This window comes from Brachyhypopomus gauderio, unplaced genomic scaffold, assembly GCF_052324685.1.
Source record: "Brachyhypopomus gauderio isolate BG-103 unplaced genomic scaffold, BGAUD_0.2 sc781, whole genome shotgun sequence".
Lineage (NCBI taxonomy): Eukaryota > Metazoa > Chordata > Actinopteri > Gymnotiformes > Hypopomidae > Brachyhypopomus > Brachyhypopomus gauderio.
In genome coordinates, this window is record NW_027507601.1 from 5,942 (window position 1) to 29,282 (window position 23,341).

Sequence of the window (23,341 nt, forward strand, 5' to 3'; positions counted from 1 at the left end):
ATTCTAATTCGATAATATGATTGGTTGATAAAACTGCCAATCTATAATAAAAGCTCTCAATGTAAAAGACAAGGGTAGGTGACAGATAAACAGAAGTTCCTGGGGGGAGGGCCTTTCTCTCTTTTATCTAGAAACAACAGTGTGAAATATTCTGATTGGTTGATTTTTTATTTCAGCACTAAGTTTTTTTTTTCCATCACATGCACGAAAAGTGGATTTGAAAGCCGATTTATAGGGAAAATACAAATTATTGGTGAAGCGTTATTAACATATATTACATATAATAGATAAAGCATCCTTTTAAAGATCAATTAACCTTCAGAGAAGGTGTTGAAGTCCCTGACGCCAATGGTATAGTGTTAATTCACCACATATTACCATTATATTACCTGTTTTTTTGCCACCTTTCTTCCTCCACTTTTCTCCTTTTACTACCCTGGGCACCAGAGGACTTCTGCCTTTTTGACGTCTTTTCGAGGAGATGTCACTCACTCTGTGGTGTCTTTTTCCCCACAGAGAAACAGTAACGAGGTGCGCAGAGCGCGCGGGGGAGGGCGGGTTGGCGCGCGGGTGATAGGTGTCGTGTGTTGTTATTATAAGAATTATTAATTTGACTAATATTATTAAACAATGAAATTATGATTATGTGGACTTTGCTTGTTTTCACATTTATTAATTGTTCATTTGTTAAAAAAAAAAAAAAAACCGCATGCACGCGAGCGCCCCCCTGGACAGACGGCGCCCCTAGCATTTGCCTATGTCGCCTAACAACAACGGGAGGAGAGGAAAAGAGAGAGATATCTCTCTCAACAACAACAAACGGAGGAGGAGGAAAAGAGAGAGATTGAGCTTCATGAAAGAAAATGGGAAATATAACAATGTAATCAAGGTAGAGAATTCATGATTTTGTATAAGTGATTTAATTAATTAATTTTTGTGTAGGTTTGTTTATGTTAAGTATTAAATTACTTGGTTATTCATTATTTGAGCTTCTATTTTCAGCATGCCTGTTGCCTACTGTAAGACCTCTCCCACTGTGCTCCTGTGGCCCAGAAAATCTAACTGAGTCATTTTGGTTTGCATAAATGGTATGTAGGCTTTTGTAATTAAATTAATTGAGCCAGATTTAGAAATGAATGGACTTGATCTTAAAAATGTTACATGCACCATATGAGAGATTCAGATAAAATAAGTATATATTCTTGATTATACAAAACTGTTTTACTTTGTTGACTAAAATAGCCTGAGCCTTCTGTTTTATTTTTTTTGTTTGTTTTAGGTCGATATGATCTGTGGTTACCAGTTACAGTGTGTAGATTATGCCAGACACAATGGACACCAGATAGGAGCGACCTCATAAAAAGGGGTTATTGGCCTGCATCTGTAAATGCTGAGACCTTGTTTACAATAGATGTTTTCCATACGTTTTTGGAAATGAAAACTGCTGCACCTAGTCTATCAAGGCAAAGTTTTTTGCAGATGTTGGATGGGAGGACTCAGCAGTTTGGAAGGGTAAGTCCAGTGTGGAGTAATATATCTTTAGGTGTTCTTTAGGACTTTTCATTTTAACTTAACAAATTGTAACCTTGCAGTTTGGGAAGATACATGGAGACATGTTTCAGAGAAGCTTCATGGAGTACTCATTCTGCAAGTTTCAGTGTGACAAAATGGCTTTTGTGGACCACTTCACATGCTCTGCTTGTACCCCGAACATGACTGCCGTTTGTGCAGATGGCAACAGAAAACTCTATAGGTTTCGACAGTCAGCAGGGTAAAGCTGCTTTATTCATAGTAAATGTATGTAAAATGTATGTAACTAGGTATAATTCCATGGCTTTTTTGTTTTATGTTAAAGGTCAGAGGAATCATACTTTCCTGGCACCTTTATTGCAAAAAGATACTGATGTGTACACATTGTTGAAGAGGTCAGGGGTAAAGTGAAAAATGGTAGTACAATATGAATTCTCTCTGCCCTTGTTATTCAAAATGTGTATATATTTATATTTGTAACTAACTAAATTTATTTTAAACAGACTCAAGGCAAAGGAACATGTGGTAGAAGCCAGTGGTCAGCCGCACGTGAGACTGCACGAAGTTCTCACAAACTTGATGAAGAGGGTCTTTGTCTGCAGACTTGGAATACTACTCAAAGCTCTCAATATGTTCAGGGGAGAGATTTTTGCATATCCCTTGTTCCTACAGAAGGAGCTGCATGCAGCCACAAATGCACATTTCTATTGCACTGACATTGCTTGCAGGTATTGGCCTTACCTTGAGAAAGTGGCAATATCTATGCCAGAACTGGGATCTTTACTGCAAATGAGCCCATTTCTGTCTGTGATGCATGCAAAGGCCCATTCAACAAAGTGTGAGGTACAGTGTTATGTTTAATAAACATAACCATTAATAATAATTACCGTAACCATTTTTTATGGGAAAATGACTTACTCACAATGTTGTTAGATTGTTTGGAGTGGCAGACCTTTTGGATGGCGCTGGCACTACTGCAGGGGAGGAGGTAGAGATGATGAACAGTTACCTCTCGCGTTGTGCCCTGACAACAAAGTACATGACAAAGTCTGGTGTGTATGTGCTTTCATAAACAGATCCTTTTTTGGCTCTATTTGGTTGTCATCACATATTTGCCATGGTCTTATCTAGTATGGAGATCATTTCTAATGAAGGATTCTAATTTGTGAGTCTGTGTTACTGTCTTCAACGTTCTGTCTAAAGCTGGGAATGATATGCCGACTGTTCACGCCATTGGATGGAACCTGCGGAAGCAGATTAGCTTCATCTTTCATTATCCAGCAGATACATCAAAGTAACTGACCATACTAATGTAGTGTTGCTGTTTTACCTCAGAGGAAAACATTTTAGTCAATTTGTCTCATTGTTGCTTCCCACCACCAACCATATTTCAGACTGTTCGCAGGACAGAGATGGCAAACAAGAAGCTAGAGGACTTGTGCAGCGAGCTTGGATGCCCTGAGAACAGGGTTCTGGAGTGGGTCCGTGATGTCAGACTATGGGCTACAGATGGTAGGATATTACATGATCTTTTATGCTAAAGCTGGTGGTTAGTCCTATTTCTGACATCTGAATTAGTATTGTAGTGGTAATTGTGGATGCAGCACAAGTCTGGAATCTTTTTTAATATTATACTTTATTTATTATGTAAATTAAGTAGTACCACAATCAGTATGACTATGTACTTTTCAAATTTATGCATTGGCTTTAATTTTTTGTTTTAGATTCCATACATACCAGTTGTAGTAGCCAACATGCCCTTCAACACTCAATTGAACGTTTCTTGGTGTGCATCAGAAAAAAGCAAGTCTGTAATAATAACACTGGTATGTTTTATCTACCTTTCTTTTACCAATTGATATTGTTTATCAGTTATTTGAAATGTTTATACATTGGAACTTGTCCAAGCTAACTCTAGACAGCAACAAGATTCATCATTTGCGGCGAAAGAAATTGAGAGAGGAAAAGAGAAAACTCTTTGAATCAATAAAGTGCTACAATGAACAAGTACCAGAGGAGGGCCGCATAAATACGCAGAAGGAGATGGTGGGGCAGACAGTTTAATATGGCCGTGGGAGATCTGTAGAAGTGGTATGGGACAGTCTTTGTGTTTCTGCAGCAATCTTTGTTATATCCTACCTTAACGTATGTATTTATCTTCTCATCATGAGTGATGGTAATTCCTATGTCTTTAGAAAACCACTAGTGTCTTCACCAAAAAGAAGATCTTTGATGCCTACATGTTCAAAATGAGGCTTCAAGAGGAAAGGGTCATCCTAATGCATGAGATGAGACAGCACTACTCCTATCTCAGAGGCCAGGCAGGAGTATTGGCACACTAATAGCAGAATTATCCACTGGGAAACATTGTAAGTAGCTATTCCAGTTTACACCTGGTCGTTTCATGCATCATGAGTATAAGGATTATAACCCCTTCCTGCTTTTCTCTGTATGGTGGAGTTTTAATCTAGTAAGATGCTGGACATGACATTTTTAATAACATTCTTTTACCTTTATAACATTCTTTTACCTTTGTAGGTACTTTTACAGAGGACGGACAACGTGGGCTGCAGTGCCTTCTTCGAGAGACACTTGCAAATATGGAACACAAAATTAACGTCGTTTTATCAAATTATAGGATGGCATTAGGACCAAATGCTATCCTACTCCCTGGAGATGGAACTGAGGATACACCAGAGGAGCACAAAATACTTCAGCATGAGAGTTCTGATGATAGTGATTGGGAGGATGTTTAGTAAGGTTATTTTCATAGACTGTTCAAAAGACTTCAGTCTTTAACAAGCCCCACCTTAAGGACAGAGTCCTTAGGTGTGTCCAAACTTGATTTGTAGTGTACTCTTTTTGCGTTTTTGTTGTTCTGGTTTTTGACTGCTTTCATATCTGTTTTCACCCAGCCTTTACTCTTCACTTGTCTGATGTATGATTTATTGGACAATAATATGCAGACATTTCTGTACAGATTGTGTAGTGTCCTTTGCGCGCTAGTATAATAAAGAAATGTGAATCAATTTGTTTCACTGCCTGATGACTTATGATCATGAGTAATTTACAAATATATAAACTATTAAGTGGAAATAAATGAAATTGGTGGCAGTTCAACTATTTAATGTAGTTGAACACATTATGTTAATGCACCATACATAGAAATTGTACATTTAAATGTAATTGTGCAAACTGAAGACTGTCAGAATTGAGAATTTCAAGAATTTGCACAGTATAAAGCCCTGATTCCCATAGTCATCTCTCCAACAATCTAGTACTTTTATACTCCTTATAAATAAGATTCCTATTAAAACCAGGTCAAAGGGCTCTAGTGGCAGTCCAACTACCTAGCAACATGTATACAATTCACTACTTTTATGATTGGAGACTTTAAAAAATCAGATGTCTGTCTTTGGAATTAGGTTAATTAACTCATAGGTATTGTGACGCCGGAGGCGTCGGGACAGAGGCAGCCGGAGACGGGGGTTGAACAGAAGGATGTTTATTGTCCATGGCAACCAAACCAGTAAAGCTCTTAGCGCACACACTGCAAGTGATGCAAGGTAAAGCTCGTAGCGTACACCAGTAAAGCTCTGAGCGCACACACTATAAGTGATGCAAGGTAAAGCTCGTAGCGCACACTAGAAAGGCTCCTAAAGCACGCACTGCAAGTGATGCAAGGTAAAGCTCGTAGCGCGCACGCAGGTAGGGAACGCAGTGACGGACACGCAGAGACCAGAGACGCTCATGTAGCGGCAATGTGCAGCACTGGACCAGACGACCTGCGGGCTTAAGAAGAGCAAAGTAAACAAGAAACAGGTGCTCAGTATGATGGTGATTGCGGGGGTGTGTGCTGGGATCGGCTGCTGGCCGGGATGCGCGCCCTCTGGTGGCGACCCGGCCCCCTCACCGTGACAGGTATAATATGTTTACATGTGTATTTTCTTTATGATTACAATTCTCATTTCAACCATCATGCATGAGCAGCAAGTTCAATTTAAAATGAAAATTATACAGTAATGTAGCACAGCCCATTTGATGTCACTGACAGACAGCTTTGCAGTTTGCATACCCCCAGGGGACCAGCATCACCCACTAGAAATATATACTTCAAATTTAAGAATTAATTTACAGATCAATGTGAGATCTAATAGGGGTAACTGGTCTGCTCTTTGTAATAACATCTGTGACACCAACGTCGTGGGCTGATGTACCATTACAGCCAGTGGACAGGCACCTCCTACCTGAGGCTCAAGGTAGGGTTGCTCATTAGGGCTCTAGACCCATGCGATTGTAAAGCTGCTTTGTGACATGTGTTGTAAAAAGCACTATATACATAAATTTGACTTTTAATCTTACAGGGAGAAGAAACATTTATTTAAAAAATTCCAAGTTTTATTCAGGTATATCTCACATATTGCTACAATACACTTTAATAATAATAATAATAATAATAATAAACCCATATAGCCATATGCATAGTGTGAAGGAATTTGGAACAATATGGCGCTGTTTGTAGTTCATGAAGATATGTTAGGGTTAGGGTTACGATCAGCGTCAAGGAGTCGTTTCCCTTGCCATACTGCACACAGATAGCACGAACGTATAAACAAAATAGCAGCAGCAGTAGTATATCTGGTATAAGACAACAAATAAATAAAAACAACAGCATTTCGCTACGCATTCGCTATGTATCGCGATAAGACAATGCAGTCTGAGGGCTACAGGGCCATGCAGGCTCACACTGAATCCATATGGTCATTCCTGGAATGCCATTTCCGTTTTTTCCCCAATCTGTGGAGAACCGATGTAACTAGACTATAAAGACTGGGAATACATAAATAAATGCCATCATTGTTAGCAACTAAATATGCTAAACCCGGTCCTATCTTGTAAACACAGTCCGTATTTTATTGTATTAAAGGCTTTATTTCTGGATGTGGCTGTTTCCGATTGCGTAATGGTCTTTAACTTGGCACTTCCGCGTTATGTTATAACGCTTATATACCTTGTTGAATGATTGAGCAAGAATTTTTGGCTGTTTGTTGTTCCCTACCAGTACGCGAGTTTGTTCCTAACCCATTTATTTTTTACACCAGTGGTTCCCAATCAACCCCACCACCCCCCCCCCACCCCACCATAGTGTGGGTATTTTAGGATGCACCCAGGCCCAAAGCTCGGAACTTTACAGACATTTGTGGTGTAAACTTTCATGACATTAAAACCATTGCATATACAACATTTAAGTGTATTTTTGTAACACGAGGGAAGGCAAGATGCCGAGACGAGGTAATACTCGGATCAACTCGGACAAAGAGTGATGATAATTACATTGACACATACAAGACCCAACTGCACATAATGTTGACGAGATGAGTCACAGGTGACAAAACGGACGCCAACCACGCATGCACACGCCCAAGGGGAGGAGTCAGGGACAAAGCAAAAATAGCATTTAAATGCATTTAGAAAAAAATAGCTAAACAAAAGCACCAAGCCCAACATCTCTTAAATTCATGCAATGCATAGTTCACTACAATGTAGAACAAAGTACACAATTTTGCAAAAACAAAACAAGGTACAAGGGAGATATCAGTATAAACTAGAGTCTGTTGTCCTTGATATTTAAAAAGTTCAAACCATTAATTATTTTTTTTTATATAAAAACTGCGTTCCCACTTTAAATTTCCAGCAAGTCTTACTACAGCGTGTGCAATGTTTTGATGTGCTACACATGGGTAATTGAAGAAATTGTAAATAAAAAGTCCTGGATATTGGCATCACTGACAGACTTATAAAAATACCACACAACGTTAGATGAAAAGATCTAGTACTGCAATATGCTAGTGAATATTTAGAACTGATCAAATGTTCAGCTACCAAGTTGTTTACACAAATGTTGGGATTTTTCTAAAAATGAAAGTTTAGTACCAGTACCATGACTTGCAGTCCAGTGGTTGTATAAAAGTTTGCATAGTTGCATAAATTCATACATACCAGAGCAGGCAGGGTTCCCACTCCACTTGCTTCATTTTCTTGCCCTGAAACAATTCAAACTCTTCAGTTTTCTAACTCATTAATTTTAATAACAATATGCATTTTTAGTCAATATACACATGACTATTTGCTTGTAAAATGGCATGATTGTAGTGATGGGTGTAGGATTAACCTGAACAACTCTGCATCTGACTATTCTCTTCACAGGGTAAAATTCCTGACTTTCTGTCAATGTGTGGGGACATTCTACGAAAATAAGTGAATAAAATCACATTTTTTCAAAATAAAGCCTTGTAGTACAAGATGATAGATGTAACCAAACAAAATCAAAAGATAAAAGGACAATAAAATCAATGTTAGAAACTTGTTTAGAAAACCTTAAAAAAAAGGCTCCCTTTAAATCAGAGGCACAGGCTCCAGATACAACTACTGTATGACTATACTTGCCATACTGAAGTTCTTCAAACATACCTTTCCTTTTGAGTGTCTGTGATTGACCACTGTTCTTGGCTTTACCTGGGGCAGAAACAAACAAAAAAAAAAAACAATTTAAATAAAAGTATACACTGGAGTACAAAAGAAATATCAGTATATTATCAAGGCAGTATTTAATTGGCATACATGTTTAGAAACACAGCTAGGTCATTAGAAACAATAACTAGGATTTGTTTTTATCCGCCATAGACTGAAAGTCACTTCTACATGGTCTGACATGGAGAGACAGACACTGGATGATTGTGGCATCACATTCCAAAAACAATGTGTCCAAAGATTAGGTGTGTCTACTCATCAACAGTCATCATGGTGTAACACCAGGGGCACTGAGCAATAAGTAGGTAGACGCATTCGCTAAATAGAGCAAGATATACAGTGAGCAGATCCAAAACAGTTACAGGGTTCTTGCAGGTTTCAGTGAGTTAAATTTAAGACTTTTGTAAGACCTTTTAAGACCATTCTCAGTGAAATTTAAGACCAACACAACATATTACCACAAACAATCCAATGATCCCAGAAACTCTTAACATTTTATTTTGATTAATTTAGTTACAGGATTACATTAATTCAGTATTAAAACAGATAATCAAAATAGTAACATTCTCAACCCAAGCAACCTTACCAACACAACACTAGCATATCTACATACAACCTCACCCTACATATCTCTGAGTTCTTCCTTTTCAGTACCAATCTCAGCATTTGACTTGGAAAGGAGCTGAGCCATCTTGGATCCAGTCTTGCCCTCAACTTCTTCTGCAAGAGAATTTGCCTCTCTAGCAAGACAAGTGGATACGTCTTCCAAGCTTTTCTTCCTTTTCTTAAGGTCCTCTAAAGACTGCTCAGTCAGCTCTCTTTTCTGGCTCTGGGATTCCTTTTCTTTCCTGATTCATTCCTGATCCAGAAAGAGTCAGTATTTTGACCGGGCTGCACCCACAGATGCTAAGAGTTCCTTGGTGAGGGGAACCTGTGACACCTCCATGCATTGTGACAGTCACATATGAGTCTGTGTGTGCCAGTTGTGTCCTCTTGCATGTTTTCTGCCTCCACCTCCTTGTTTAATTAAATAATCATACACACATTATACATTTAACAACATGTAGACTCAGCCTATCTTCAAGTATGTCTAAGGCATGGTTTGACCAAAATCCTCACACCCTGCAGCTGATAAAATTTATTAAAATGTTACATTTTGGTTAAATTACTGAAATAAATGAAATTATAAAATTAACTAATTAAATAAAGGCTCAGAATTTTCTTTCCCCAGGCCATCTGTATCTTAACACACAAAACTTTTTTAACCTCCTACCTTCTTTTCTATTTATTATCCCGATGAAACCAACTTACTTTGTCTAGCCATGCTGAATATGAATTTGAATGTTAACATTGAAAACGTTGGGACACACTACCTGTTTTTACCCTATGTATATATGCCCACTAAAAGGCAATACATCAGTCCAATGTAAATAAAACCATGTGCAATCCATGAAACAGAGCATGGGACAGTGGAACATGTTTCAAAACATGACATAACCCATCTACAGGGCATAGTTGTTGTTTTTTTTTATTTTACATGATTTAACACAGTAAATATATTTTTATTTCCTCTAGCTGGGATTTAGCATGCATTGAAACATTTCTCTAACTCAATGCCATGGACAGTACATGGTTCTGAGATGTTTTTGTATTGTAGCCTAATTGTATAAAATGGTTAACACATTGAAAAGAAGACATAAGTGGAGCATAAGTAAGGATCACTTACTTTGATAAGTTTTGGTAGATCCTGCGCTGTTTCATGGCCCATGAAATGAGAGCCCATGTACCTCGATTGCACATATCCATTGCTCCAGAACCGAACATGAAGATCCAGCCGTTTGGATTTTGTGGTTGAATTAAAGCTTTCATCGAACATTAACACATACGGCCCGGTAAGAGCGTATCAACTCTCTCTTGATGAAGTCTGCCAAGCCAAATCTAGCTATATATGCGATTTGTTTAGTCCACACGAAAACTTTTTCGCGATATTCGAACCAGGGAACATTGCCGTCACTCTATCCTAATGTAGCCCGAATATCATTAGCCGAAGCACTAGTGATACTGCGGTGGAGTCCGGCGGGACCCGGTGTTCTGTCGGATTTTCCTACTTTGTCGAATTTTCCTACCGTATCAGCTGGCAGCGAGTATTTATCCGCTTGTTAAGTGTGACGACACGCGTGACGTTTCAGCCGCTTCCGGGTCCAAACAAACAAGGATGGCGGAGCCTGTAAACCTGTTTACGATAACTTCGTTCTTTAGTGAGGCACCATTGAGGGTTAAAAAAGGTCTAAACTCTTTCAACTCCAATAGAGTACTAAGTGTATCTGTTCTCCCAGGTGGTATATTTAGGGGTAGAGTCCAGGCGTCCATGAAAAAGACGATTTACGAGGTTGAGGTGAGTTGAGGTGAATTGAGGTTGAGGTGTGGTGACTGAAGTGAGTATGGGTCAAATAACGTTTAATACAGGTACACGTTGAGGGTCAGGCAGTGAGGTACAGCAGCTGCGTTTGCCCAATCGGTAAAGACAAGTGCCATCATATGGCAGCCTTGTTGATTTGGGTGGAGAAAAACGTGTCCCGCACCGATGTAGAATGCGTGTGGAAAAGGGCGAAGACACCGAAAACGGACGAAATTGCAGCCAAGAGAGTATCTGAGATGGCCCCATCCACATCACGAGGTTAGTAAATAATTTGCAATTGATGTCAATGTTGCATGGTTTATTAGCTTAACGCTATGCAGTTTTAAGTTGCGGTTTCCAAACCTGGAAATCTTACCCCCCTTCCTTATTCAAAACACTGCTTGGCCAGTACAACCTCAAAGAAGGATCTAAAGTAAGTTGTGGGTCTTCATGAATATTTCAACTTAAGTTATGTGTATCTAAGAGTAAGTGACTGTGTTTTTATTAAAGGCATGTGATTGGGGAATCCTACATGAGTCGCGGGCAAAGCAGCAGTACACAGCGGACGCTGGTGTGGTGATCCAGGAGAGGGGATTGTTCCTGTCTGACAGTGGTCTACTTGGTGGATCTCCAGATGGGACAGTGTCTGATGACTGCATCATTGAGGTGAAATGCCCATGGTCCGCCAGAACTAAGACTGTCCAGCAGGCAGCAGAGAGTAAGAGAGACTTTTTTCTAGAGCTGGATGAAGAGACAAGTTCCCTCAAACTAAAACAAACTCACCACTATTGGCATCAGATCCAAGGCAACCTACATCTGAATGTACATTTACCTGAATGTAAAAAAGACAAACATTTTAATCTGGTTTTACTTTTTTAATAAAGGTTTTCTGCAAAGTTGTGTAAATCATTCTTCAGTCACAATAATTGTAAACATGTTTTAATTTGCCACTGTCCTGCTAACTGATTTACATACATCAGATATTTCATTGAATTTCACGGAGAATTGGGGTTTGCAAATTTGTAAGACACACACATACTTTCAGTATCTTGTTAACATTTTTCCTGTACTGGTAAGGGATGTGGTCCAAAATGCAAAACAGTTTCAGCCTCTGAATAGACCGCTCCACATGTATCCTTGCACAGGAGATAAGTCTGTTATTGTTTACTTCCTCCTGTGTAAACTGTCCGTTGAGCAAGAAAGACGGGGTGTTAAGAAGAACTCCCTCTGGCAAAATGTCCCGAATTGTGAAGCCCTTGTCTGCAATAACCAGATCACCTGCTTGTAGATGTTGGAGAAGTCCACTGTCAGCTGTTATTGACTTGTCTGAGGCGCTCCCACCGTACAGGTTACTGGCAAAAGTAATCACACCATTGGGAGCCACACCAATTAGAGCCTTTAGCGTGGTCCGTCCTTTGTAGTGGCTGTACAAATGACACTGTGTGTCAAGCCTCTCTGTGTTGGAGACAGCAACCTCTGTGCAGTCAAGGACTATTCTACAGTTAGGAAAAGGTCGGAAGCAGTCTGGCAGCGAAGTCTGATTCTTGGCCGTGGAGGGGATGTTTTCAAGTAGACCGACATACAAAATATCATACAGAGCACAGATGATGGTGGTAAAGATGTTAGTTACAGTTGCTGTGCTACAATTAAACCTTGTTGCAAGGTCTACATGGCCACAATTCAATTTAAGCTTCATCAAAGTAAGGAGTAACTGATCAATAAGGGGCATAATTTGGACAGTCCAATCAGAATGATACTGTAGCTCAAATCTAGAAAGAAGTGCTTCCAAAAAAAATACTGTGGCAGCATCAGGTAATCCAGTGTAGTATTGGACTTTGTTAGGATGGGAGGAAATCTGACTGAAAGAAAAGGTTTGCTTTTGTTTCTCCAACTGTTCTTTCAATTTTTTGTTCTCTTCTCTAAGCATGTCATTCTCAACCTCAAGCATGACAAGACTTGGTTGGGATGTAGTAGGGGTTTGTGGGGTTGCCATGTCAGCTGTGTGTCCTGTGTCTGTTGCATCATCACTGGAAGGGACAATCTGCTTCTTCTGCTTAGGGGGATTGCTGGGGTGGTCAGGAAAATGAAAAGCCTTTCCCTGGTTCCAAGCGAATCGCGAAGGTCCAGCAGCTTTGCCATTGGGAAAGTGCCAACTACACACCCTGGAGTTGCAGTTTGGGGTGAAGTTTTCACGTCTGTAAAAGAAGAAAAAATTATCATTAATCATTAGTCACAGCTTACTTGGGTTCCTCTAACAAAGTGCTAAAGAAATAAGGACCTTATAAAATTGTGTGTGTATATATATATATTGCAATAAAATGTGAGAATTATGTATGGTAAGTGTACGGCAGTAATAAACTAATGGAAACGGGCTAAGCAGTAATGTATATGCATACTGAAAAAGGTAAATATAGGATGCAACAGTAGCATCAGCTGTATTTTTGCTTGGTATTTTTACGGACACTCCTGATCAGCTAACTGTTGTGTGTGTATCCATACAATATATCAAGGATATCCGAAAAGATATCCTGGTGTTGCCTTTTACGAGCTAGCTAATCTAGCTAGTGTTAGCGCCACTAGCTAAGTTAACCAGAGCTATCTTTACTTTAGTTTTACTTTAGCTGGACAACAAATAAAACAAAACAAGAACTAAAATATCTGTATGTGGCAAGAAACATTGTATTAAACCCATAGCTAGAATATCAAGCAATCCAAAAAGGGGCAAGTTGGCTTTTTTTTCTCTGTGGGGTTAGCTAGCTAGCATTAGCGCCCACGGAGGCACTGTCAAGATTTTTTTTAGAAATAGAACTTACCTTATCAACTGCACCCATTTTCTTCTCTCTTTCTCATTGCAAGGAAAGCGGTAGAAAGACAAAAGGGTCGTTGTTTTAGACTCGGATCTGTTAAAACAGCAGGGCACACAGCACTGCGGCATATTAAGGGACTCAATGCAGCGAGTGTTTGGACCCGGACGTGAAGTTTCGCAAAGATGATGCGTCACAGCTTAACAACCCCATAGACTAGTCTGTCGAATTTTCCTACCTTGTCGAATGTTCCTACCGTGTCCGTTGGCATCGCGTATTTGTAGACGTATCTCTTAGTTTGTTTACCTTATGGAAACGTCGTAATGTAGCGCAAACCAGCGTTTAAAAAGTAGTATTTGTAGACGTATCTCTTAGTTTGTTTACCTTATGGAAACGTTGTAATGTAGTGCAAATCAGTGTTTAAAAAGTAGTATTGTAGACGTATCTCTAGTTTGTTTACCTTATGGAAACGTTGTAATGTAGCGCAAATCAGCGTTTAAAAAGTAGGATGAGCTTTAAAATAAAAGTTTTATTTTGCGTATTAGTGTATTATTACACGGCTCAATCATTATCATGCGGAAATATCCAAGTCCCTATAAATAGGTAATAACAGGTAGTAAAACGGCGCTGTTTAAAACATTTTAATCAACTAGTTAACTTAATGCACAGTTGAAAACATAGCAATTGCAAACAAAGAAGGAATTATAAACAAGAAATTAACTTACTGCACTATTGAAAGGACTAAATAGTACTGCACTGTTGAAATTCGCTAGCAGGCAGGAAAAATCGATGGGTGTAGTAGGCGGCCACCAAAATAGTGACGTAAAAGCGACTTGCGCATGCGCAGTAAGCCTTGGTATGAATTTTCGATGGGTAGGAAAAATCGACAGAACACCGGCACTGACGATAGCGAAGACGGCGGGGATGAGGCACAAAATTGCGTGAAGGCTTTTCGTGACAAGGACCGTTTCCTGCCTGCGGTTATTATGGGTTTTGTAGTTTAATTAATTAACACGTACCAACACCTGTAGCCCCGCACAAACACAGACAACACAGAACTGACTTCCGGACGTTTCGATTAAACTACACTTTTCTAAAATTAACTAAGGTAAAATTTTAAGACCTGACTAAATTAAATTTAAGACCTTGGATGAAAATCTGGCTGTTTTTTAAGTCTTTTAAGGCCTTAAATTTAAAGTTTTGAATTTCAGACATTTTAAGACTTTTTAAGACCCCGCGGGAACCCTGAGTTATAGCAGTCAAGGGTCATATCAGGAGGGCAATCATATAAGGAACAAAAAACAAGATCGAAGAGACATGACTTGAACAAAGCACACACCAGATACTAAAGAGAAACTTAGGAACTAAACAAGACACAACTGAAAATGATGAGAAGGTGGAGTTACAAATGACAGGGGTGTGGCAGAACACATGGGAAAACCAAAACATGGACACATGGAATACCAAGACAGACAGAGAAGGGGATAAACAGAGCATGATAAAGGTAAAATCACCAAAACGTACAGAAGTCTGAGATGCCTCAAAACGCTGAATGGGCCCAGTAAGACACACTCTTACTCAATATTAAATCACTCATTGTAATTTACACAAATGAGCAGCGCACTGTTGAAAATAAGATATGTGAAAACTCAATCATTGGTTAGAGTGTATGGAATTAAAAATAACACACCTGTTAATTTTTGATCCTCTTTCTAAAAGGTGGACAGACTGCAATTACCTCTACTACAAGAAAAAAGTAAAAATAAAAATAAGAGGCATCAAACCTGCTACTACTGCGCCCTGAACTGCTGCTGTCCCCTGAACTGCTGCTGGCCCCTGAACTGCTGCTGCTGGCCCCTGGACAACTGCTGCTGGCCCCTGGACAACTGCTGCTGGCCCCTGGACAACTGCTGCTGGCCCCTGGACAGCTGTTGCTGCTACTCCTAGCCCCTGGACTCCAATATGAATCCATCCTACATTTAAGGAAAAAAGTGTAATCACATTTATATGGAAGTGATATGTTAGGCAAGCTAGTTAGGCCAATATCTGCATTATCTGTGCTTACGCCCCAGCACATTATTTTAGTATAGAACTCAGGATATAGGACATCAGAATATTCTTACCTTGGACTACCATGTCAAATAGGGACTGCATTCTTTTTAAACAGGCAGACAATGTCTCTGTAAATTGACACCTGGGGGACAGAGTCTCTAACACCCAGGAGCCAGTCTTCCTTCCAGGCTCTGATAAAAACATTACTGCTCGTATTCCCAGAGCCTGTAATTTCTCAAGCTAAAACAATCACCCCCAAAAAGTGAATAATTTGCACTAAAATGCTAATTTATAATTTTCCATATTATTTCAAATCTGTAGAATGAAAATCAATCACATACCAGTAGTGAAGCTTCATCTTTTATGTGTGATGCTGTGTGATTTCTTTTATGGGCCTGAACCCATTCCGTACGTTTATGGTCAAGTTTTTTTTTTTTTTTGTCTTAATTTAGATGGTTGTTTTGCTGTACATGATGTGCAAACTTTGCAAGCAATATTAATTAAATTGTGGCAAGCCACACACTTCTTGAAGGTAGTTCCACGTCCGGGCATTTCTAAATACACACACACACACACAGACAGAGAATTAGTCAATGCCCCTTAAAACAATTTCGAAAGATTCATTCTTAGTACCCATGCAAATAGTGACAATTTGTGCAACTGTACCTTAACCCAGTTGATTGGTAAAGCAGTAAATCATGCTAAACCTTCATTCTAAAATCGTCTAAAAGACCAAGTAGGTCCAAATAATTCTAGCATACTCTCATTTATGAATCAGAAATAAACAGGACATGCAATCAGTGTAGCTAGGCTATGTAAAATTATGAGACACTTCAAGGGTAGAGACGTAAAAATAAAGAAATCTGTTTGGCTCTTTGATTATTATCTACACTATCCTATACCCTTGAACGTCGACTTCATACCTACAACTGTCATGTAGTTGTATTTTGTTAAAGTTGAATGTTTTATCATAATTACACTGAAAAATGTTTATCTAACTAGCTGGCTAGCTAGATCTGAAAATTTAGCTAGTGGGAGATACTTAATGTGTATTTGCATAAATGCAGATACGTCTTCATTAGCTAGATAGGAAGCTATGGGATTTCAGAGCTAGCTACATACCTAGATACCCATAAAGATCTACGCTGTAAGTGAGTGTGGGCGGCTAAATTATGTCACTATTTGTGTTACATTAACTGAAATCCTAAACACTTCAATCAAAAAATGATTAATACGATTTAATAGAGATTACCAAAACATACTAACCTACAACCATTGAGCATGTAATACCTGAGCAAAAATGAGAGCGTCACGGCGTCTCCGTCGTCATCATACGGGTATTTGTCCATTTTCAGTCGTTTTATGTCAGCGTGTGCATTTCACGTTTCAGGCATACAAAAACGTGTAACTGACACGGCACGCCGGGTGGACCAACGTGTGTATTACACCGACTTCTTTAATGCCCCATTCCCCGATCCGAGAGGGAGCTGGCTATTTACTTCGTGGATATTCTCTTAGCCAGATTCATTTTGTTTATGGAAGTTTGTGTGCAGAACTACTAGCATCCATTATTTATTTTTGCGAGGCTCTGGTCACAATTATTGTAAAATGCTGGTTTTGCACATATTTGTCTCGCAAAGTAAGTTTTTGGTTTTCTCCACAGTCGAGGCGTCATGCTCAGCAAGCGTTGCACAGAGCACACAGGGCGTATGCCTTCACCTTCTCACAGACGTTTTCGTCAGCTACAAAGGTTCCCTTCAGAATTTAATGTGTATTACTGGCTTTTTGGCAGATATAAGTATAAGCAGTTTATAAGAGCTTTGTCCATTTCAGTGGTAAAGTTTTTTTTCTGCATGACTGCAGGTGGTGGAGGTGACGCTCCAGCACAAATCTGCCTACAGGGGGCAGGAGAGTGAGCACTGGTGGGTGCTCAACAATGTATTTTACAACATAGATGCAGAGGTGAGTCATGGGAACAGGTTCTCAGTTTCAGTGAGAATGGACTTGCCACAGTTGATGTCCTTCAACCTAACATTTTCTATGCATTTGTAGCTCACCCTCCACTACTTTGCCAACGCTAAAGCCGTGGCCTGCATCAAGATAAGTAAGAGTCTTGGATAAATGCATTTTAAACTAGCATGTCCCGTTCTTAATCACACTCATCAGCATGTCCTCTGTTAATTCAGCGGAGGGAATCCAGCATCACAGAAGCAACGATATACCTGTGCACGCAGTCAACGTCGTCATCTGTGCAGAATATCTTTCAGGTTAGTGCATCCTCATACCTGATTACATTTAGACTTACTTATGGGGTATTTAGAAAATGATTCCTAAAGGCATCTTCACTTATTTTTACTCTTATTTGTGTTTTTCAGCAATCAGAAGTTTCTGTGACGTATAAGGGTGTCTCCATCGGTTCAGATGGCCTTTTCAGGTCACATGAGTCTAATCACACCCAGACCCTGGAGACACCGGACCCTGCTGTTTTCTCCACCAGTCCTGACACATCAAGAGGACCCCCTCCACGCCCACCTCCAGGCTTTTAATCACCTACACAGCATTTTAATAGATTCTTATACAAAGTTCTAATCTCACTATGTATCATGCCTTTTACTTTTCCACATAAAAACAAATGTTTGTATGTATTTGTGTGTTTTTCAGATGAAGTCGGTTTTCCCCATAACATGAGGACTAGATGTTGGACTGTTGGGACTCACATGGACTGATCACCCACGTGGGGGGTTGTGCATCTGCCCCTTCTTCTCTTTGCCCCTAACACTCTGTTTAATGTTTCATCTTTTGAGGTTTGTGTAACCCTAACACATCTCCCCAACTTTTCAGGAAAACATTGAACTATGTTTGGTCTTTGTGGAGATGCCTTGTCATCAGGCTTGACTCCAACGATAGACCTCACCCATTGTTTTTTTAATTTGTGCAGCACACACATGAACATAGTCCCTTAAACCGGATAAAACATTGGTAAAACTGTGCAGTAAAAGCTTAGCGGCATGTCTGGCCACACTCGCTGCCCCCGTGAAGTTCTCCCTTGAAAGATCCTATGCTCTGCATTTAAATGAGTATCCCCGGCCCCAACTTTGTTAGACTCTATCATCTACGTTGGAGCAGGACTACATACGTCGCCATTGAAACACGTACAACATACACAAACATAACTGTATGCTATTGTTTGCTATACATCACATTCAGCATTACAACTTTTCCTGTCCTCCTCCTACAGGTTCAGTAGGACCTGCCTCCCCCCCTTCTGCAGATGACCGTGGGCTCTACCGGCCAGCACCAGGGAAGCCCTGGAAGACGGCCCTCCCCCCCTGAGGACAAAGGACCTCTAGTGAGTTATTCCTCTTTTATATATACACATACACACAGTCCAGGTGATGGGTCAGGTCTCTGACCCCATCAAAGTCTTTATTTTGCTTTTCTGTCTCTTTCTTACTCTCCATCATGTAGGTCTCCAGTGCTTCTTCCTGGAGTAGAAACCACAGACAGCTGTGCAACCTGATCTTCACCCAGACTTCCAGGACAAGAGGAGTAATGAAGTTTGTGGACCAGGACACAATGCATGTTGCCTTCTGTCATGCAGGTATCACAATGAAGCAGTCTGGTTTTCTTTTTTTTTCCCCCATTTTAATTGAATAACATTTTCTACTTCCAGCAATATCACCCAAGTAGGTGTTTTCCCCTCATTTTCTGCAGATCTTTGAGAAAGCTGTTGCCAATCTGGAATGCGTCGACTTTCTCCTGAGCTTAGAGATGGTCTTGTCAGAGGTGGATGGTGCTTCAGCACTGGTAGACTGGAAACCTGCAAAGTCAAAGCAAACAGACGGCGTGAGAGGGATGCTGTGTGTAGTCTTCCATGCTGTTGTCATTGTTGTTCATGCCCTATTAGTTGTGCAGCAGGAAAGACTACTAAACCATAGAACACAACTAAACCATGGAAGACTACTATACCATGGACCCCTCACTTCTTTATACATAATACTGTCATGAATTAAACTTCACCAAAGAAATACTAAAATGCGTACCATCTGGAATATGTCTGTCCACCACCTGGTCCTCCGTGTGAACATGCACTTAGGTTGTCCGTTTCTTTAAAAAGAGCAGACAATTTGATATAAAATCATTCAAAATATGATTGACGGTAGCATAAATGTATGGTTGAAAATCATTCAGAAGAGCAGAATCTAAAGCTAATGGTGTGACTGGGAATAAATACATTTTAAAAACAGATACCTTGAATCTCAGCTTCAGAAATCTTGGAAACCTGAACCACCAAGATTTCTTCTCCAGCCCCACGTCCACTGTCTGTGCTGCACTCTGCAGAGCGGAGCCTGTATGGTCCTGTTCTGTCCAAGAGATGGTGATGCCAGCGACATCACCGAACAGAGTGAGGGCAATCAGAGCTGACAGCTCTGAGCAGCATCTCTGTAGTGACAGCTTCACTTCCACGTCAGCCTCCGTCACAGATGCGCTTCTAGAACCGTAGTGATCAGTGTCGGGCTTGGTCCAGGATGTCAACCCAAGGCGTTCTTGGAGAAAAGTTTCTGAAGCAGTCTTCACAAATCTCCTCACGATGCCCGACTGGAGTGCCTCCTCAGAAAGGTCAGTATCCGACAGCACTGACCGAGTACCCCTGCAGCTCATTTGTGCTTTTACTCGGTCCAGAGCCGCAATCCTTTCCAGCATCAGGTTCCTCACTATAGGGATGAGGTCCTGAGCAACCACCTCCTTCACTGCCACTTTGACCCATGCCGAGATTTTTTCCAGCACTTCAATCAAATCCTCCATTTTCATCTAGTTAGGTTAAAGGAAAGTGTAAAAAGTTCATCAGTATCCAAAAGCTTAATGATTTTTAATTATTACCTTTTTTTAACCTTAAGCTGATTATTTCTTTAAGTAAAATGCTAATGTAAAGAACATCTAATGTTGTGAAGGTCTGACCAGACATGGCCAAAGGCTCATGTTGCTATGGTAACTCAGACACACAGGCAGATAGGAAGACAGAGATACAGAGATTGGTACTCACATTGCTTGGCAGTGTATTCCTCAGCTCTTCAGTTAGAACAGCTGGATTAATCCCAGAGGTGGATACGACTCCACCACTTTTCCCACATGGAGGAGTGTTGAGCTCCTCCATCACTGCCTCCTCCACTCTAGTACAGCAAATAGCTGTGGTGAAAGAAACATTTACTTTAAGCATCTATGAGGCAGACACTAATGATGCACATAAGGAAATGTCACTAAAAACATAAATTGTGGAAAATTATAGTTATGAATAAATAACCTCGTAATGCATCACGTTTTGGTAACATGTAATCACGCTAAATCTCACCTGAAAACCATCTGCTATGGTCTTTCTTTGCCTGCTTGTTTTTCACACTGGGGGCCGACACATCACAGCCCTCAGGAAGCTCTTCTGTTGGCCCAGCTTTCTTAGACTGTAGTAGAGAAAATGAAGAAAAAATGAGTTTCATGATGACTATCGCAAGGGTTCTCAACTGGTCTCAGCCCGGGACCCACTTTATCCTCATGGTCATTAAGTCGCGACCCACTTTTTAAAAAAACGTTGTCGGTTGCCGTAACACCATGCACTTTATGCAATACAACTTGTTTGGTGGTCTTATGAAGGACCGTTTATAAGCTATTGAAATTATTACAAAAAACAGTGTGTAGTGCTCTGGGGCCTTCACGACCGCCACTTGCGTCTGTGTTAAGGTCATTTGTAGACGGTTGCCTTAGACGTTGCAGTGATGAAAGTTGCACATTTAGAATACGTCTATTCCTGACGTAAACAAAGTTGTAGATGTTTGTCTTGGTTGCCAGAAACAAGAATTTTATTATAGCACTTTTGCCAATACTGTCTTAGTTATTGAAGAAAATTCCGAATACTCTAACCTGAAACAAACTTGTTTCCTAGTATGCATACGAGTGACTTTTGATCCCAATTAACTTAAAATTATGTACAGTTATAAAGAAGTGTCCTCTTTGTGTCCGACAGAGATGTAGACTGTGTGGAAAAAATGCGATATTTTTCGCTTGGCCATTTTCAACGCTTAGTGCTCAAGTTTCAGCTCCGTTTTGCGAGTCATGCTGGTGATCGGATTCCTGCATTTGTTGATGGGCAGAGACGAACATGTGAGCGGGAGCTGGAGTCTATCGTTTAACTTTTAAAATACAAACTCAAAAGAAAATGATGGAAATTTTTCCAATTACAAAAAATCCTTACCCATAAAAAAATAATGCTGTTGTATCGGCTGTCGCCAGTGGCGAGTGAAATAATTTATAATTAGGGTTACCATAAATATTACTCGCAAATTAATATTCATGGTCGTGATTGCGACGATTTTAGTCGCAATCTGAAGCCCTGGCATGTCTGACGGGTGCCTCTATATTAATTTTTTTACAAGCTGTCCGCGACCCACCCAGAACGTGTCCGCGACCCACCAGTTGAGAATCACTGGTCTATCGTATTTGGACTGCTCAGACGGGATGGGTGGGGGGCGTACATCATATTTTGAAAGCCAATGTGTTGATTTTGGCTCACGAATAGATTAATTTCTGAGTAACGTTGTGCATAAGGATTTTTAAAGTTTTGTAGTGGGCCAGTAGCAGCCTTGTTAAGATGTGCGACACCCTAAAGACCAACAAATAACGTCATTCCACGCCACCATTGAATTTCGGAAACTGCGCTACGGCACAATCATTAATTAGCAATATGTTCATGAGCTAGGCCTATGTAGTGCTTTCTAATGTGTGTTTCTAAATAAAACCATGCGTGTTATACAACCCTTTATCTTAAGTAGGCTACATTATGCATTAAACACGTTGTAGAATGCTACCCTTTTCTGTGAAAATAATACAGGCTGCGGACATCCGCGCAGACAGGATAGGGGGAATACGAACATTTTATAATTTGATTTTTTTTCTCAACACCGCTGGACTCTCAAGGAGAGAATATTAATCTATCTTAATAATGACCTCAGATGGTTAATAACCAATATTAATTGGTTACACATCTTAAATGTGATAAGAGGCCGTAAAATGAAGTAACTGGGATGTAACCGGATAATTAATGTTAATCTGAGTCGCCATTTGTGGTCGAAAGCAATTTAGTTCTATTTTTGTGCAATATTCTACAATCACTGTTGCTACAAAGCAACTTTAGAGAACTGTCTCGACGAGGAATGTAATTTTCAATAAATAGACTGGGAAGCGGCTCTCTCGAACTTACTCGGACTAAAGTGAGATTATGGAAAAAGCTCAAAGGAACATGAACTTACCCTCATCATTAGTTTAAACATGATCAATAGTCACTCCTTTACTCGCACAAGATATCGGTGAACCGCTGTAGTAGCTACTTCAACCTCCGTGACGATCGAACCATCTGTGGTTAAATTAAACACTGTCTGTGGCGACTTTTATAGGTCTCCTGCATTGTGACTTCATATGCCGTGTTGTCGTAGGGACGCAGTTGGATAATAACTAAAACTACTAATTGCCCGTGTTGTCATAGTGACAGTTAGATAATAACTAAAACTACTAATTGGCCGAGTCTTCAAGTGCAAATCACATTGGGCTGGCCCATGTTAATCTCAGTAGTTTGGGCCGGGACATTTATCACACCCACTCTGGCCCTGGAACATGTATCAGATCCACTCCGGTGTTATAAAAATCTGTGCTACCCATCGAATGTCTTACTTAGGTATTTTCATGTCAGTGTACAACGTACACCTATAATTTTGCGTTTCAGCATTTTTTCTCTTGAATTCACAATGAGGACTGTCCATTTATTTTGCCATTTACTTTTTTGTCAACAATTATTAAATATTTTTGTGAATATCCTCGGAAAGACCTGAGAAATATCACTACTGCTTTGTTTCTAATACGTGGAGGTTCCAAATGTCTGCTAGTCAGTTTGTTTTATCCTTGCCAGTAAATAACTGTGCTCTCTTTTATCATTCCATCCTAAATGGTTTTAGTTGACTGACCTTGAAAATAGCACTTCTTA

General features: G+C 40.0%; 2 protein-coding genes and 4 long non-coding RNA genes across 6 annotated transcripts; 3 read left to right on the plus strand and 3 right to left on the minus strand.

Annotated features, from left to right (window-relative positions):
* Positions 1-1,000: 1,000 nt before the first annotated feature.
* Positions 1,001-1,679, plus strand: LOC143508094 (uncharacterized). Its single transcript, XR_013129174.1, has 3 exons — positions 1,001-1,088; positions 1,280-1,512; positions 1,593-1,679. It is a non-coding gene; the product is annotated as an uncharacterized LOC143508094 (long non-coding RNA).
* A 1,079-nt stretch (positions 1,680-2,758) lies between these two features.
* LOC143508096 (uncharacterized) lies at positions 2,759-3,338 on the plus strand. The gene is made up of 3 exons (XR_013129175.1): positions 2,759-2,824; positions 2,925-3,042; positions 3,255-3,338. It is a non-coding gene; the product is annotated as an uncharacterized LOC143508096 (long non-coding RNA).
* Positions 3,339-6,690: 3,352 nt separating this feature from the next.
* LOC143508090 (uncharacterized) lies at positions 6,691-8,046 on the minus strand. The gene is made up of 3 exons (XR_013129172.1): positions 8,002-8,046; positions 7,703-7,776; positions 6,691-7,574 (listed from the first exon to the last, which is right to left on the minus strand). It is a non-coding gene; the product is annotated as an uncharacterized LOC143508090 (long non-coding RNA).
* A 2,145-nt stretch (positions 8,047-10,191) lies between these two features.
* On the plus strand, positions 10,192-15,740 carry LOC143508093 (uncharacterized). The gene is made up of 3 exons (XR_013129173.1): positions 10,192-10,738; positions 10,970-14,767; positions 14,983-15,740. It is a non-coding gene; the product is annotated as an uncharacterized LOC143508093 (long non-coding RNA).
* LOC143508091 (uncharacterized) lies at positions 11,314-13,408 on the minus strand. The gene is made up of 2 exons (XM_076996652.1): positions 13,273-13,408; positions 11,314-12,654 (listed from the first exon to the last, which is right to left on the minus strand). Exons 1-2 carry the CDS (start codon positions 13,392-13,394, stop codon positions 11,445-11,447), a joined length of 1,332 nt encoding a protein of 443 aa, XP_076852767.1. The 5' UTR covers positions 13,395-13,408; the 3' UTR covers positions 11,314-11,444.
* A 2,981-nt stretch (positions 15,741-18,721) lies between the features above and the next one.
* Positions 18,722-22,746, minus strand: LOC143508092 (uncharacterized). Its single transcript, XM_076996653.1, has 6 exons — positions 22,614-22,746; positions 20,666-20,771; positions 20,360-20,502; positions 19,567-20,127; positions 19,359-19,422; positions 18,722-19,135 (listed from the first exon to the last, which is right to left on the minus strand). The coding sequence occupies exons 1-5, from the start codon at positions 22,632-22,634 to the stop codon at positions 19,408-19,410; spliced, it is 846 nt and encodes a 281-aa protein (XP_076852768.1). The 5' UTR covers positions 22,635-22,746; the 3' UTR covers positions 18,722-19,135; positions 19,359-19,407.
* Positions 22,747-23,341: the final 595 nt, after the last annotated feature.